The sequence below is a fragment of the Poecilia latipinna genome, unplaced genomic scaffold, assembly GCF_001443285.1.
Source record: "Poecilia latipinna isolate Pla-1442-1.1 unplaced genomic scaffold, P_latipinna-1.0 Scaffold1390, whole genome shotgun sequence".
Classification (NCBI taxonomy): Eukaryota; Metazoa; Chordata; class Actinopteri; order Cyprinodontiformes; family Poeciliidae; genus Poecilia; species Poecilia latipinna.
In genome coordinates, this window is record NW_015114006.1 from 22,659 (window position 1) to 39,000 (window position 16,342).

A 16,342-nucleotide genomic window follows, 5' to 3' on the forward strand; every position below is an offset into this window, starting at 1 on the left:
TATCCAGACGGCTTCCCGCGCCCCCCTTCAATGACACGGCGCCCCCCCTAGGGGGCGCACCCCACAGTTTGGGAACCCCTGGTCTAAAGAAACCAAGGAGATACATTTTTACTGAAAATAATAAAATCTAATATTTTATCAAAGTATAATGAACTACATTCAATTAGTAGAGTACTGAATCATTACAAATATGTATATTTTTTGTAATTATTAGTTTTACTTTGCCTTTTTTGTGTTTGCATCAATATGGATGGTTGATTTGTGCTTGGTTGCTTATGGTGTAGTGAATTGACTTTTGACAGAAGGGGTAGATTACAGACGCGCTGCATGTTATTGTTTACATCCGGATATTTCGCGAATGCGCACAACGCTGGAAGATGATTCTTTTACTGGCCATCTATAGCTGCGCTGTGGTGGTAGAACAGTCCCATTAACAAAATGAAACCTGCAAATGTAGGTTTTATCAAATTAGAAGAAAAAAACAGTTGAACAACTAAAAAGCACTCGTACTATTCTTTTATCTTGCTCTCTGTATTGGCTACACATCACACAGACCTGTTGCTATAGCAACTAACTGACAACAACTCCACTGACGTGTCAGGATCCAACACCAAAAAACATGCAAGCATTTCCCACACAAAGAACAGAACATTCAGTCTATTACAGTATTATGTTTTCAGACCTTATGTTTATTTTGAGATTATTAATAAGTGGTCGTCTGAACACAGCAGTGCTTGATTAGCCAATTTAAACACCTGCTCAACTGATGATATGTCAGAGAGTTGTTGTGTGTGTCGTTTAGGTTTTTACTGAACCTAAACACACAATTCCACATCATATCTACACTTTAATATTATCAAAGTCAAGCTAGCATAACAGCTCTCCCTCGCTATTTTTTTACATTAAATATTTTTTTTCTGCCCTTGTTATCTAGTTGTTGTAGTGTTGACAATTAATAGCAACAGTGTCTCTTTTTATTTTCTATATAACTTGTACTTTAAAGATTTAGCGTGTAATGTTGACAACTTCACACCTAAACCAATGGTAGTCTGTGCAGTTTTCTGCCATCCTGGAAGAAATACGCAAGTGTCTTTTATAGACACTTGCGCAACGTGACTATAAAAGATGTTTTTCTCCCAACTACTTCTTTGCATTCAAAATTTTCGTTTATGTCAACATGTTTATTTTAAACTATAAATGATTTAGATAAACAAATAATTAAATTAATGATTGTTATTTTAATATAAGGCATGTTTTTGCACAATGAACCTGAATAGCTGTGGGAAAAATTCAGGCCTCATATCAGAAATCTGTATTCTTTGTGAATGAACAGAGCATCACGCCTGCCGAACCTCCAATTAGGGCTGCATATCTCCCAATCCAGCTGTGAGAACAATAGTGGATCTGAACGCTCTGAGCATTGGGGACAAAGACGACTCTCCCTCACCACCGGTCCCACCGCGGTCAGAGTCACACCAGCCGCTGCCCGTTGCACATCCTGGTGGCACCATAATGACAGAAGATGTCTATGTTTAGCAGTAGAAAGTGGCCCCAAAGGCAACGCCAATGCGATGTGTAATTTCAGCTTTTGAGGCTGATGCTGGGAACACAAACGCCACGCTGATCACAAACCCCTGAATGCAGCTCGTATTTGTGTGTGTGTGCGTGCGTGTGGGCGTGCGTGCGTGTGTGTGTGTGTGTGTGTGTGTTGATGTATAAAACCGTGCAGAGCAGCTTATGTTTTGACACATATCATATGCTGCTAGTGTGTGTCGGTCTTTAGTCGTGTGGTTCGACTCTGCCAGACTCAAGCTATTCTGCTTTTGTGTGGAATGTGTGCGCCTTCAAAGACAGGAGTTTATTTTTCACTCGTAGCCCCAGGCATCAAATATAAATTAAAAAAATCTTTCAGATCCCTGTTTAAAGATTCCAGTCTGTGAGAAGAAATAATTATTTCATCCTTTATATGCTTCAAATAAGAGGAGTCGATGAAAAATGTATTTTACTGGTAAGGCTAACATGTATTAATAAATCTTGAAGGTTTTCACAAGTTGATTAAAGCTACAGTTGAGCATATTGGACTGTATGAACTTTCTAAATGTGTGCAGAAGATTGGAATTAATTGGATTGGTCTGAGTTTCATCTAAACCCATATAACTGGGCTTGAATTGGACCTTGCAAAGTGCTCTGAGTTTGGATTCTCTGTAATTTGGTGCTCTATAAATAAACCCGATTGTATCGATCTGGAATTACAGGGATCCAAACACACATCTCTGCTGGGTGCTCATGGGGTTGTAAGTATGCATTAGACTTATTTACCAGATACATTGGGGGAAATATTAGATTCCTTGTTAATTTTGAATCTTTCTCTACGAGTGTGTGTGTGTGTGTGTGTAATTTTATTGTGGTTCTACTTTAATATAACAATATCAGCCAGAAATACATTAAAAAAAACAAATAATTTGAGAGTCACTGAGGGGAAATTGTGGTTCAAGTTATCTATTCATGTGGCATACAGATCGATCAATCAGCCAATTGACTGCTGGTACTAATGACCTCAGCTTAAAAAATACCTTTCAACATAATTGATTTCTTTTTCATTCCATACCATAGACCAAAGAACTGTCAAAGGAATGCTAGGAAAGGCTAAATATGGTCTTTAGAGGAGTTATCCCTGAAGGAGGTTGTGTGTTTTCACCTTGGCGTCTATCCCCTCCGTAACACAGCCAATACAATCTACCACCAGAGTCTTGGGGTTGAGATCATGGGCCTTGCAAAGATAGGTAGTTGTACTGTACTGTGCCATCACTGTGGCCCCTGTCTGTCTCCACGCCATTGTTCCAGGTTCATACATCATTCCATTCAGTTCATGAGCTCTAATACTTTCACTTTTCATACTAGAAGCAACCCATAAGTTACAAATCAAAGCTGTGCAGTAAAATGTTGCTCTGGTAACATCTTCCTGAAATGATTGCCTTAGCCAACAACTACTACTAAAATCACTGATGTAGAGATACAGAAGGTTATCAGGGTTCCACATTAGTCCAACTGAGATAAAGAGTAAATGAAAGGTATAGATAGGCACTTCTCCATGCAGTCATAGAGAAGTATTAAAGTGATGCACTTGTATATGCTGTGACAATAGAGAATGATGCAATTAAATATGCTGAGGTTACTAATTTGTCTCTGCAGAGGGACATTAGAGAAAATTGTAATTGCCAATAGTAATAAGAGAGAGAGAGAGAGATGCTGACATTCATTTCGATAAATGGATGTTATTACTGCAAACGGTTCAGAGCGTCCCTATGTGCAGTGTAAGACAGTGGGTCGCCTTTGGAAAACCTAATGGATTTCTTTACAGCTCTAAACAGGCAGATATTATTTTTGCTCTATAAAGGACAAAGCTTTGCTTTTTAATTCAATTCAGTGCATTCATCTCAAGGCAATTTACAAGGCAAAATGATCCATATAATGTCTAATTATTAAGAATACAAGATGGTTCAAAATTAGTTCACATGAATCCTACACACAAGTCAAACACATTTATTTACATTTTACACAAAGTGTAATTTAATTCATCCAGAAGATATTCACACACCCTCAGTTTTTCCACGTTACATTACGTTCAGTTTGCCTTCTAAAAAGTAAAATCAAACTACCCGCTGTTTACAAAGTTAAACCATGCCTTTAGACATTTTTCTAAGTGTGTTAAAAATGAAAATAATAGCTATATCAATATTCACAGCCATTCATTCAAAGTCTGGAGTGGTTCACCTCATCAGGAGTTCTCAAACTTTACGACCAAATTCTATGAAAGTTTATGTTTTTATATAACAACATCCACACCTTCATTTTCTGCGCTGTGGTGTTCGGTGGATCCAAACCAAAAGACTTGAGACGTGACTTCAACGTCTCATAATTTCATTCGGTCTTTAGTCAATTGTCTTGGAAACATTTTTCGTTTTGAAGTTCAGTTCCTCTTGGTGGCTGTTCTGGCAAACAAAGTTACAGTATAGATCTTGATTTTACATAATTTTACTTTGTGATTAAATTTGACCATGTTTGACTAAGACTCGAGTCAAGTCTGGTACGTCTTGCCTTGGGACTTGACTTGGCACTGCCATGTCTTTACTTTGTAATTGACTCAAGACTTTGGTGGATAGACTTACAGCTTAGTTGTGACTTACAAAAATCCGTTGGTCCAAGCTTTGAGTTCAAGTATCAAAGTCTTCTACTTGTGAGTGGTAGTATGATGGAGTGGGAGTAGAATGGACAGATTTGGACCTTGGCTGCTGTAGCATGAGTGCTGCTCTGGCCAGGTGGTCATGTTGGTCGTTCTTGGGGTCCCACAGAATGAGGTAGAGAGTCACTAAGTGGAGGGGTCTTTACATTTCCATCCTGGACTTGTTACCTAAGGCACGTGATTGTAGATAAGTGGAGGACAATGAACCAAAAGCAGAGACATTATGATATCTAATTCCTGGTGAGAAATTTCTCAAAAATATTTGTCAAGAGAATTGTCTCCAGGGGATTGAACGTCCAACCAAGTGCTTCGTTGGCCAAGCACTTGGGGATCAGTTAGTAATTCAGTCAGTAACCTTCCAGAAGTCATGACGCACTAGAATCATTCCTACTGAGATTAAAAGATCTCAGAATAGCTAAAATTATCCATTCTACCAAGGGAAAGAGAGGCGAATTATTGGAGTCAAACAAATGGTTTAGATGTGGGGTTTAAGAGATTTCCAAGGATATTTCTTGGTCTTGAGTTGCTCTGACCCAGCTGTTGGGTTGTTTCTATCCACTTTACAATCAGGACATGTTTGATTTCCATACATATCCAAGAAGTCCCAAGAAGAAAACAGGTGAAAAACATGAAAAGGCTGTAAATTCCCTATTGGAACAAATGGTTAGGTATATTTTGGAAGTGCTACCATGCCATTTTCTCGAGATAGAAACAGACTATAAAGCTCCGCCACAGCAGCTGTTACAGGAATCCGTGAATAAGAGCAGCTCCTAGCAGCATGGAGCCTGAAATGTACAAGAGGCTTTTTGTGAATGGACCCTGACTCTGGTCTGCCATTACACCCAGACTGTTGTCTGGAGCTCTTCATTATCCCAGGCAGGGCTTAAATCCATGCATTATCCCCATTCAACCTGCACTTGTCTGTGTGTTTGTATGTGTGTGTGTGTGTGTGTGAGTCGTGTCTTAGCTTTGTGGCTCATCGCTTGCCTGCTGTCACAGAGATCATACACTCTGTAATAGGTAGTAGATGCCTCACCTGAGCACCTGTTGTGAATGTTTGTGTTAGCATGTCATACCTGGGGGAATTACCTCTATTTACAATGCAGGTGATCAATCCATGCGCCCACATAAATTCAGTCGTGATTTTACCAGCATAAAGCTATTAGGGTAACGAATGTGCACCACACACACACACGCACACACAGATACACACAGAACTATTTGAAACACCTTCATCATGCTGCTGTAACCATGGAGAGTTTGAGGGAGGGAAGTTTGAGGAAATTAATCCAGGATGAAAAGATTTTTCATTCTGATTTCAGTGTTTGCTAGCCGGGTAAGTCAAAAGAATGAAAGTGCAGAAAGATTTCAACTTAAAACAAAATCACAATCTACATTTAAAGCTGCAGTATGTAGTATCTCTTATTTTAAAAAAAGTTTTACATGTTGTTGATACTGTCACCATGCCATTATAGTATGAGAGATCATCTGTGAAAGGATCAATCTCCTCCACCTCCTCCCTGAGCTACTGTTGACGTCTGCTTTTTGTCGGGAGCAGAGCATTTCTTCAACTAATCAGAGCCAGGAGTAAAGTCTTAGTGCTGTCAATCAACATCCTGTACTCGCTGCTCGATGAGCTAATGGTGGAGAAGCAACTTACTGTTACAGGAAAACTGTTTATCCGCCATCGTCCATGGACATGCGTTCACAACAATCTGTTTCAACAAATGTGTAGAATTTTTTTTTTATACAAGTTACATACATAACTTTAATATGTATGTAACTCTTAACATACATATGACATTTTAACAAAAATTAAGTCTGTTTTCCATGTAGTCATGGTTTTTAACTGGCCATGGTACACATTGTACCATGATGAAAAACTGCATTTCCATTTTTTGTATGTTCTACTTTGTGAAACCACATTTTGCTCTATTTCCAACTACAGCTGTTTTGGGGTGCTTCTCTATCAAATAGGCACATCTAGAAATTAAAGCTCTTTCTTTGTATAAAAGTTCGAGCTCAGTCAGTTTGAATGGAGAGCTTCTTTAAATAGCAATTTACAAACTATGGGACAATGTCTAAGTTGGATTTAGGTTTGGACTTTGGGCCATTCTAACAAATGCAAGGTTTGATCTAAGCTGTAACATTGTAGTTTTAGGTGAACCTCTGAAGTCTTTAGCAGCTTCTACAAGTGTAAGGAGGACAATTCAACGGATATTATATGAAATAAAGAGCTTTACTCTCGGTTTGTGTTTGCTTTGCAGGATCAAGCATGAAAACATCGTTGCTCTGGAGGACATCTATGAGAGTCCGGACCACCTCTACCTAATCATGCAGCTGTAAGTTAAACTTCATGCTCATTTTGGTGTGTGTTCTCAGAGGTGGTGCAATCAGTTGATGTGTGTGTTGGTGGAGCTCTAATAAAGGGGTCTTCCATCTGTTTTAGTCTTGACTGAAGCTTCCTTGCACCCATGCTTTTGTCTTCCTTTGCGTTCATGTTGAGGAACATTGCAAGCATGTCCCATTTAGATATTTAGGGATTTGTTGAAAATTAAAGTAAATTGCATCTGGATAGCAAATGGAAGCCTTCTGCCCTTCAGTGGAAGGTTAGAGCTGCTTACGTAGGAGAAGTAGATTTGGAGTTTTGGCACTGAAGCTGGAAACGGCTCTATCAAGTTCAGGTGGAAGTCCCATCTGAGGATTATGTAAGTGTAGCTGTTTCCAAGTCATTGTCAGCGATTATCAGTAGTCACAACATATTTGGGTTCCAATGCCACCTTTCATAAAATCAAGAAGTCCACCCTCACAATAAAGGGTAAATAAATGCTGTACTGCACTCAAATACTGTACAAAAAATGTTTTGTTCAAAAACAAAAGCCGTGTCCTCATCAGATCCATCTTTTCACATTGATCATTCCCTCTAGTATTTGACAATTTGTGATCTTTTTGCAATCATATTGATTAGATGGAAGGAAATTTTCTCTTTTGTGTCTTTTCTGAGTGTTGAGAGTGACGGGTTCTTTCACCGACCATTTCATTGCATGTTTCTGCTTGAGTACCTGTTGCGTTTTCTGTGACTCGGACAGTCCTTACAGTGCAAACCGAACTTTTTTATATCGCTCCTTCAGCCAACTATTACATCACCTGAAGTCCTTCTCTTGACGATCCTCCAAAGGTTGTGGCTTTAGCTAAGCTGATAAGCTTCAATGTTAAACCCAGTTAACTGAGTATTTCCGTTTCTAATGCAGATACTCCCACCTGTTGTTTCCAGAATGTCTCGGCTTGCATTAGAACGCCGTAGAATATTTTGTTGTCCATCATTGTGTCTCTGTCATCTGTTAATGAATGAGTCTGTCACTTGGGCTCTCCTTTGTTTTCATAGCCGAGGCTGCTGTTGTTTTCTCATCGGGTTTTCCACTATCAGAGAAATAATCAGGGTTGTACATGTTCTGTTGTCCGGATGTTTCCAATGAAAAGCTCTAAAGTTCTGTAGTTAAACAGTTGGAGACAGAGAACGTCTCTTCTTGTCTTCCATCTCTACGTCTTCTTTCCTCTCCTCTCTCCCACCATCTGTCCCTTCTTTCACTTCATTGCTTTTCTCTTTCCTTTTTTTTCCCCTCACGCCCTATTTCCCTCTGGCTTACTTGCATTTTTTTATTACTTGCCATGTTCATTTTTGTCCCCAGTCGCCATCTGTTAATGGAACATGGGTTAGTTTCCATAGTTACAGGGTCAAAGGTGAGCAATGGGTATTGACGCTGCACAATAACATCGAAAAATGAGGCTGTTGGAATTTTCTTTTTGCTTAAGACGGGAACTGGCACCATTTCAGTTCATAAGGGGGGAAATGGATGAATGCTTCAAGGATATTTTGTACTCTCCAGATATGAATGAATGAAACTTAACATGCAGTAATCGGATGAAATTAAAGATGACAATATGTGCAAATTCAAAGATGTGATACAGCGCCTTTCCCTCTTTTGTTTTGGTATTTCAGCCAGCCACTGGTAGGCCTGTCACGATAACAAATTTTGCTGGACGATTAATTGTCTAAAAAAATTATTGCGATAAATGATAATATTGTTTCAAGACCTTTTGACACTGATTTAATGGAATTGACTAATAATATATGTGATTTCCTGATAGATACACCTTATTTTCAAAATAATACGTAACACTGGAACTGATAAACTAAATAAGCAAAACAACCAAAAACAAAATGGATTCTCATTAACAAAATACGTACTTGAATAAAAACTAAACAACATAAAGCCAAAGTGGAAATAAATACTGCATTCAACCAAAAGAGTGCAGATTATGAAGTTTGTATTCCCCTTCAATAATCACTAGATTTAAATAGAGAAAACGGGCATATCCGACCACCTAATGCAATAGTTCACACTACACCATTTTTTGCCCCTATTTTCCCCTTATGACAATCTTAGGTCGTTGGTCGATCCTGCAGTGTGTGTTGGGTTACGGCAGATCGTGGTGGCTCCGATCTAAATCAGGGGTTTTCCCAGACTGGGAGCTTAACACTGAATGTGACAGGTAGCCAATCAGAAAGCGCCGGATTCTCTGTGCTTTCTAAGGGGAAATTACGGAGGGGAATCCCAAACAGCTGAAACGCGCAACCCGAAGTCCAGCGGACATCGGTGATGATTCGTGGTATCATTAATGTTTATTCAACATTTCGTACAAAGAATATAGAAATGACAAGGGGAGGAGTTGATGCACTATTCAGATGCTCTATCTGCATTAATGAAGACTAATATAATTAATTATAATTAATATACCTCAACATACCAAATGCTTGAAGTGACTCCAACAGCAGGATTGACCAGCCTATTTTTAGAATAATTCAGCGAATAATTATTTGACTTATTGAGGGCAGTCGACCGTTAAATATGGAACAACAATAAAAACATGATGATGTCACAGCAAAAGTACCCTGTCCTGATGAAGGAGCACATTCATCCCCATCCAAACATTATATAACATGGTGGATACTATATACTTCATAGACAATAGAGCACTTGATGCTTCACAAAATTGGCTTAGATTGTTAATATTAAGAAAAAACACAATTTAAGATAGTCAACATACTAGGGAGGACAAGAAACAGTGCTTTAATTCAATATTTGTGGTCAAATAGCTTTAAATATACTGTTGCGTTAGACTCTTACTGTTGTGTAATTTAAGGAACCCTCCTGCTATAATCAATCATTAATTATATATACCACAAACAAAGTCAATGTTACACCGCTGTGTAACAAAGTAGTTGCTGTGACAGAATTCGCTGAATTTTCCTTTATTATGTAAGCAGAGACAAAATGATTTATTTTCAAAACTTTCTCAAGCATGTTGTATTAGCAATTCACCAATAAGCACTGATAGTATTACAAACATGCATCATCATTCTTTATTTCTCCTGTTGTAATCAAAAGGTTTGAGACTGAGAATGTTGCTTTTTCACTCATTTGTTGCTTCAGGTTTTATCGGGGCAGTTTGTATCTAGTACAAATTGCTGTGAGGAGTCATCAAATGAAATGCAGTTAGCCGCAAAGGTAATAAAAGTTAATGAAAAATACTTCAATCATGAAAACCTCTTAGGAACTGTGCTTAAGCCCTGCCACTAATTGACAATAAGCTAAGGGGAAACTGTTAATGAAGACCAGGGAGCTGGTATCACTCTGTCATTCTGATTAAATCAGATGGACAGAATGGCTGCTTTAAAGGAGTTGCTGCTTGAAATCATTCTTCCTTTGCAAACCATGGCTACCTCCAAGCAAACACATGCTGTTTTTATGTCTTTGCTGCAACTCTCAAGACTGCACCAAAAGCTTTGTTCCAGGAGAGACGTTAGCTGCTGCAAAAACAGCTTTAAGACACCCAATTTCTCCCTTAGAAATTGTTCTAAGGGAGATTTAACTCGGGGAAGTGGTGACCAGAAAAGTGAACTCTGGTGCAGTTCGAATGCATATGTGTGCGCAGTGGCGCAAAAGGTGGGTATGCAGCGCATGCAACGCATAGGGGCGCTGCACCAGAGGGGGCGTCAAAACCCCGTCTGGAGGGGGCGGCGCGCTGATGATGCCTTCACATACACTTCAGCGCGCTCTTACACTCCTTCACCTCGCGCACATAACAGGGTAAATGTAGTGAGTCTTCGTCTCGGGGGACCGGGGGAGGCGCCGATTTATGTTTTTGCAACCACCTGAATAATATGTAATTGCGACCCTGTGTGTACGCCAAGCGAAACGGAGGCCGCTCCAGTTATAGGAAGCAGACTATAGTACAGGACATTCTGGGTAAATAGAATCAAAACAAATGCTCACATCTAGCACTAGATGGAGAAATGGCTTGTCTTTTGCCAAAGATGAAATTGAAATCCTACAGCCAATAAAATCTGACTTTACTCTATTTTTCTACTTCATGAAGAAGGAAGTTGCACTCAGTTTCTTCTTCAAAGGTTTTCTTCAGTGGTTCTTGGTGCAGCGCCACTACAGGCAAGGAGGTGAACAGGTCTTTCAAAGGATTTGGTTTATTTTTAACAGTGCAGTGTGAAATAACCACAACATCTGGAAGTGGAACAAATGTTGTAATTTTTTACCCCAATCAAACAGAGTCAACCGGACTGTCGGGGGTGAAAGGACTCTAAAACTCTGCCATGAGTAGAGAATAGCATCAAAATATCTCCCAAGAGCAACTTTGTCTATTGATGCAGGAACAATTTAGTGATATTTTTCCCCCACTATATTGCAATTGAGCACTGGTTGTAAAAGAATGGAATGACTAAGACCCTGTTCATACAGAGACGCTTTTAGGCATATCTGCAAAAGTTTGTTTTGTCTTTTAGACTGTGCGTCCACGCAGATCTGGGGTGTGAGACTCCAGAAATTAGCATTTTTGAAATTGGGTCTCAGAGTGGATACGTTTCCATGTGTACATGCCAGCTGAGTCTTGCTGGCATGTACACATGCCTGCAAGTTTTAAACAACAGAGTCGTTTAAAACTCTGTTGAAGTTTTAAACGACTGGATCTTATTACGCCCTGCCGCTAACGTTTAGCCATGACTTAAGTAATGTGCCAGCTCAATGAAGTTTACCAGAAATTGCGTATGCTATAAACAACCATGTGGGCAGTAGGGCAGGAACATCTTTAGGAGCAAGAAAATATATTAAACATTCTTCTTGCTCCAACTTTAAGTGCTCAATATTTGGAAGCGTAACCAATACGGACAGAATGGCTTCACTTCCTCTGCTGCAATTGCCAACGCGACAAAAATCCTAAAACAGCGCAGAAAATCAACATCATCGTTCACAACATTTTCTTCTTCTTCTGTTTGCTGATTGGCCAAGTTGAAATTCAATCAAGGAAGTCAAACTCAATGAGAGAAATCCCAGAGAGAGAACTGAAGGGAGATGAGAACAATTCATCATCTCATAGGAACCAGGCTGGGAACAAACATACTTATGTATAAAACAGTATTTCCTTTATTGTAGTAATAATAGTGGAAGGTTTGAAATAACCTTTTGCCATATTTTAGCTTACTGTACTGACATGAAGTACTTGAGTGCAGCTTAAATCTGAACATAAATCATTGCTCAAACAGGCTTATGCATAATCTGAGACTCTTTGAGTGTCTTGACTTGTTGATTGATTCTTGTAGTTGTGCAGCTTATTTTATTCCGTTACATATCCTTTTTCCCCCCCCTTCTTCCTCCAGTAATGTTCAAGCACCCTCCTGCTTTATGCGTAGACAGATGTTGAAATATAGAAGACACAGTGAGAGAATTGGAGGGAAGCAGCAGTGTCAGTGCTGCAGTCTGCTCTCACTTTCATCACCGAAATGTATTGTAGTATGTGCAGCGGTTTAATCGTGAGGTATTGTCTATCCTCTCTAATAAAAGATGACACCCAAACCGTGTCCTCGAGCTTCTGTAATTACCACGCTGGTTCTGATCTCTAAGTAATAAGTAGCCTCGTTTGTTATAATTATGAACATTTACAGAAATGTCAGTTTTCCTTTTTTTTTCTCTTTCCCAACTTCCAGAAATCTCATTTAGGGAGCAAGGGTTTGGTGTAATTGCAGCACGGCGGATCAATGCGCTCTTCCCCTCCGCTGCCCTTCAACGCGGCCTGTCTTACGTAACCCCGAGCCCAGGGAGCCAATCAGTCCATGTTCCGATGGAAATCAATGCCAACCCACTGCAACTCTAAATGAATGCTGTTTGTTGTGAATTAAATGTTAAAGATGAGATCCATTCAGCAAAAGGAAGGAGGGAGTCTGGCTTTCAAGAAAAAAATAAAATCCAGATGAAAGTATTTCAAGTTAGACAGCTACCTCTGTCGATGCGGTCATTAGTATGCTTACTGCGTTCTGCCTGGGTTCCAGTTCCTGGTGCTAAACTCGCATAGAAGCTGCGAAACAGTTCCGAGTTGACTGCTTTCGTTTCAGCGTTTAATATCGCGATGTTGCTTCACACGCTTTTGCTGAAATCCGTTGTTTGTGTTATTAAAGTCATAACTTCAGAGACGGAGACATTTCATTTAAAGCTAGAAAAAAATCTCAAAGAGCGACTGGAAGTGGTCAACAGAGTAAAAGAACTAAGATCATCAATATGTCTTATTTCTCATTATGCCAAACAGCACACTTAGGATCAAAAGTAAAATAAATTAAAGAAAAAAAATAAATACCATTATAAGAAATGATGCCTGTTCATCTTCATAATGCATAAAAATACTTGATTTCAAAGAAATGTTTTTCTTTGACATCTGTTTAATAATCCCTTATTTATATAGGAAAATATCTTGAGATTCGTTGTCTCACTTACAAGAGATGCTGCATACATCAACAACAAATGACATGTCATTTGAAAAAATGTTAATAGATTAATTTGAAAAAGTTAATAAATTAGTATAATTTATTAACTTCTAATAATACCATACATTATCAACTGAGTTGATACAAGATGATTAAAAGTACAAGGGCGGGAAATAAGGGTCGGACGTGGTGATATATGGGTCTCAAATATGAGATATTAAGTTTTCCTAACTTAATGGCTGTCCTACAGTGCTCATGATAGCTGGAACATAAACTGGAAGCAGACATTCCTTGGAATGTAATGCAATATTAGTTACTGACCATAATAACTGTATTAATTTACTATATTAGCCCAAATTTCCTGTGCATCCCTAAATATTCTGTTTCAACTGAGGTTTTTTCTTTCTTTCTCTCTCTTAAAAATAACGCTACAGCTCGCAATACTGATGCAGGCATTTTTGTTTTATAATTTGATTAGGCTGCAATACATTCCTATCACCACAGGGGGAGCTACAACTCCGATAGATCTCCCATTTTCTTTATTAAATGTATTGCGAGTAAACTGAACAAAACATCTTTATTTTATTATTGTCAATTTTTTTTACAAAATATGTTAGAATATTTTATAATACTTCTCCAGTGATTAGAACTAAATGTACATATTCTGTGACAAATCAAAAAATACTGTATTAAGATGAATATTTTGTGTCGGAATAAGAATGGTTTTATTTGGCCAGGAAAACAAGAAATTTAACTTTGGATTTCTGTTGGGGGGGGGAAATAAAACAAAAAATAAAGAAAGACATGTTCGTATATGTATATGTACACACAAAATGCCTGTTTTAAAGGTGGGTTGTGGTCAGTATAACAACCATTTGCTGACCTAAAATTAAATCCAGATTTTAAAAAAGCGATTTCATTACCTTCTGTTAGCTTGTACACAAACTCCTAGCAGCGAAAGCCTAAATCAGGCCAAGTTGTTAAAACCTTTACCTAATATCCCTCTAACTGCTTTATTAGGTTATGTTTGCACAGATTATGAATGTTATGCTGATGAAATAATTACTGTGTGTGAATAAACACAACCTTGATCAAGAAAAGCCAAGGTGGACGGTGTTGAGTGCAGCACTGGCTTATTTCTCCCTCTGAAGGCAGCTAATGACTGCAGCAGCTCCGGTCAGAGACCTGGATATGTTGGTGTGATTATAGCCCTTCATCATGATGAAACCCTCTCTCCCCCTTACACACACATGCATGGACACACACATAAAGGCTCGCTGTCAGCCATGTTGCACAACCATCTTCTCCTGAGAGCATTTAGACTGTGTGCCTGTTACCAGATCAGCTAGAAGAGGGGAAATGGAGAGTCAGTGAAAAGGAAGGAGGATGGACAATTCCAGCGTTTAATCTAAGAAGAAGGACTCAGGTTTTTGTCACTGTTTGGTTGCCGTTGAAAAAATACCTAATAATATGTCTGGAGTCCAACTGTGATGGTGAGATGACAAATGTTAATCACCACAACTAAGAAAAAGGGGTGACAAAAAAAAAGACAATGAATGAAAATTTGTAAGTTTATGTACTATTATACAGGACAAGGCTTCCCTAGGAAGTTTTCTAGTGTTAGGGTTAGAAACATGTTTCTGAGGTAAAAAAAGAAAAAGAAAAAAAAAAAAAGTTAAAGTTGACAGAAAATTTAAAATATCACTAGTTAATTACGTGTTATTGGAAGACATTTTAACAATACTTAAACACCAACTATAGTCTTAAAAAAGGCAAACATAAAAAAATACAATTAAAATAAATATCAATAATTTTTCTAATTCAGTTGTTTCATCCTAATTAAAGTGTCCAAATTTTTTTAATCCCTTATCCATGACTTGTCACTTTATTTGTTGAAGTGTGTAGACCGTCTGTGTGTCATTTCGTCCTTGCTTCGGTGTGCATGTAGGTTTGTGTGGGAGTTCCTGTCTTACTGCCATGCTCTCCTTACGCAAACGCTTATGCAACCATGCAGCCTGGTGGCTGATCTCCCTTTTGCAGTCTGCGCATAAGTGTGTATGTGTGTGTGTGTGTGTGTGTGCGTGCGTGCGTGCGTGTGTGCGCGTTTGTTTGTAATACCTTGTGGGGACGATTTTCCTGACATATACTACGTTGTGGGGACCAATTGCTCCTTGTGGGGACCGGAGCCTGGTCCCCATAAGGGGAAACCCTGTTTTTGGGTCAGGGGTCAGAGTTATGGCTAAGGTATGAATTGAGGTTTGGTTAGGTATGTGATGGTTAGGGTTAGGAAAAGGGTAAAGGTAAGGTTTAGGCTGTAGAAATGAATGGAAGTCAATGGAAAGTCCCCACAAAGATAGCAACACAAACATGCGTGCGTGCATGTGTGTGTGTGCATGTGTGTGCATGTGCATGTGTGTGTGTTCTTTTTTATGGTACATGTAGAGGGCATTCACAACTAATTTCACCAAAAAAAAGAGGTCATTTATGGGAAGTGAGGATATTTTCCTTGTCCTCACTTTTTTTCAGTTGGGATGCGCTCAGCTGGTTAAGTTAAGAGGTCTGGTGTAAATTCGGTTTTGGTTTATGGTAAAAAAATGATCTGCGCTTGTTGCACTTTATCAAGTCTAGAGGACATCATAGAGCTTCTCACTGCATTCAATCATTCACCCATTCACACACACACATTCATCCACACATAGGCCTGACACGATAACAAATTTTGCTGAGTGATTAATTGTCTAAAAAATTATTGCGTTAAACGATAATATTGTTTCAAGACCTTTTGACACTGATTTAATGGAAATGACTAATAATGCACGCTATTACTAATAATGCTGTGTGGCTGGACACCACACAGCACGATCGAACCGTTATACCTAGGATTTCTGTCGGCTAATGTGTCTCTGAGGTTTTGAAAATGGGCCGACAACTCGTGTCTTGTGCGCTGGACATTACACTAAGGAAATAGGAAGAGAAGGTCAGTGGAGAACACCGGACTTCAGCCTTTTTTCATTCAGTGTCATCAAGAGAAAGAAAAAAAAAGCAGGAAGATAATTATAATTAAAATGAGGTCGATAGGTTTAATTTATCGTGCGATTAATTGATTTGTCGTTTATCACGACAGGCCTATCCACACACACATTAAGGAAAGGAAAGTGTCCGGGTTAGACATAAATGCACTTACTAAAATGAAAGAAAGCCAATACTCAAAGTTCTCATTTGGATACAAGTACAAGAATGCACGTGTGTGTGCTTTATCCCTTTCCTGTCAC

At 38.9% G+C, this 16,342-nt stretch overlaps 1 protein-coding gene across 1 annotated transcript in view; it reads left to right on the forward strand.

Annotated features, from left to right (window-relative positions):
* Positions 1 to 16,342, forward strand: part of camk1da (calcium/calmodulin-dependent protein kinase 1Da) — a 39,856-nt gene that overhangs the window by 5,338 nt on the left and 18,176 nt on the right. Inside the window, exon 2 of the mRNA XM_015056550.1 lies at positions 6,511 to 6,585. Coding sequence (XP_014912036.1) covers positions 6,511 to 6,585 — 75 coding nt within the window. The remainder of the gene's footprint in view (positions 1 to 6,510; positions 6,586 to 16,342) is intronic.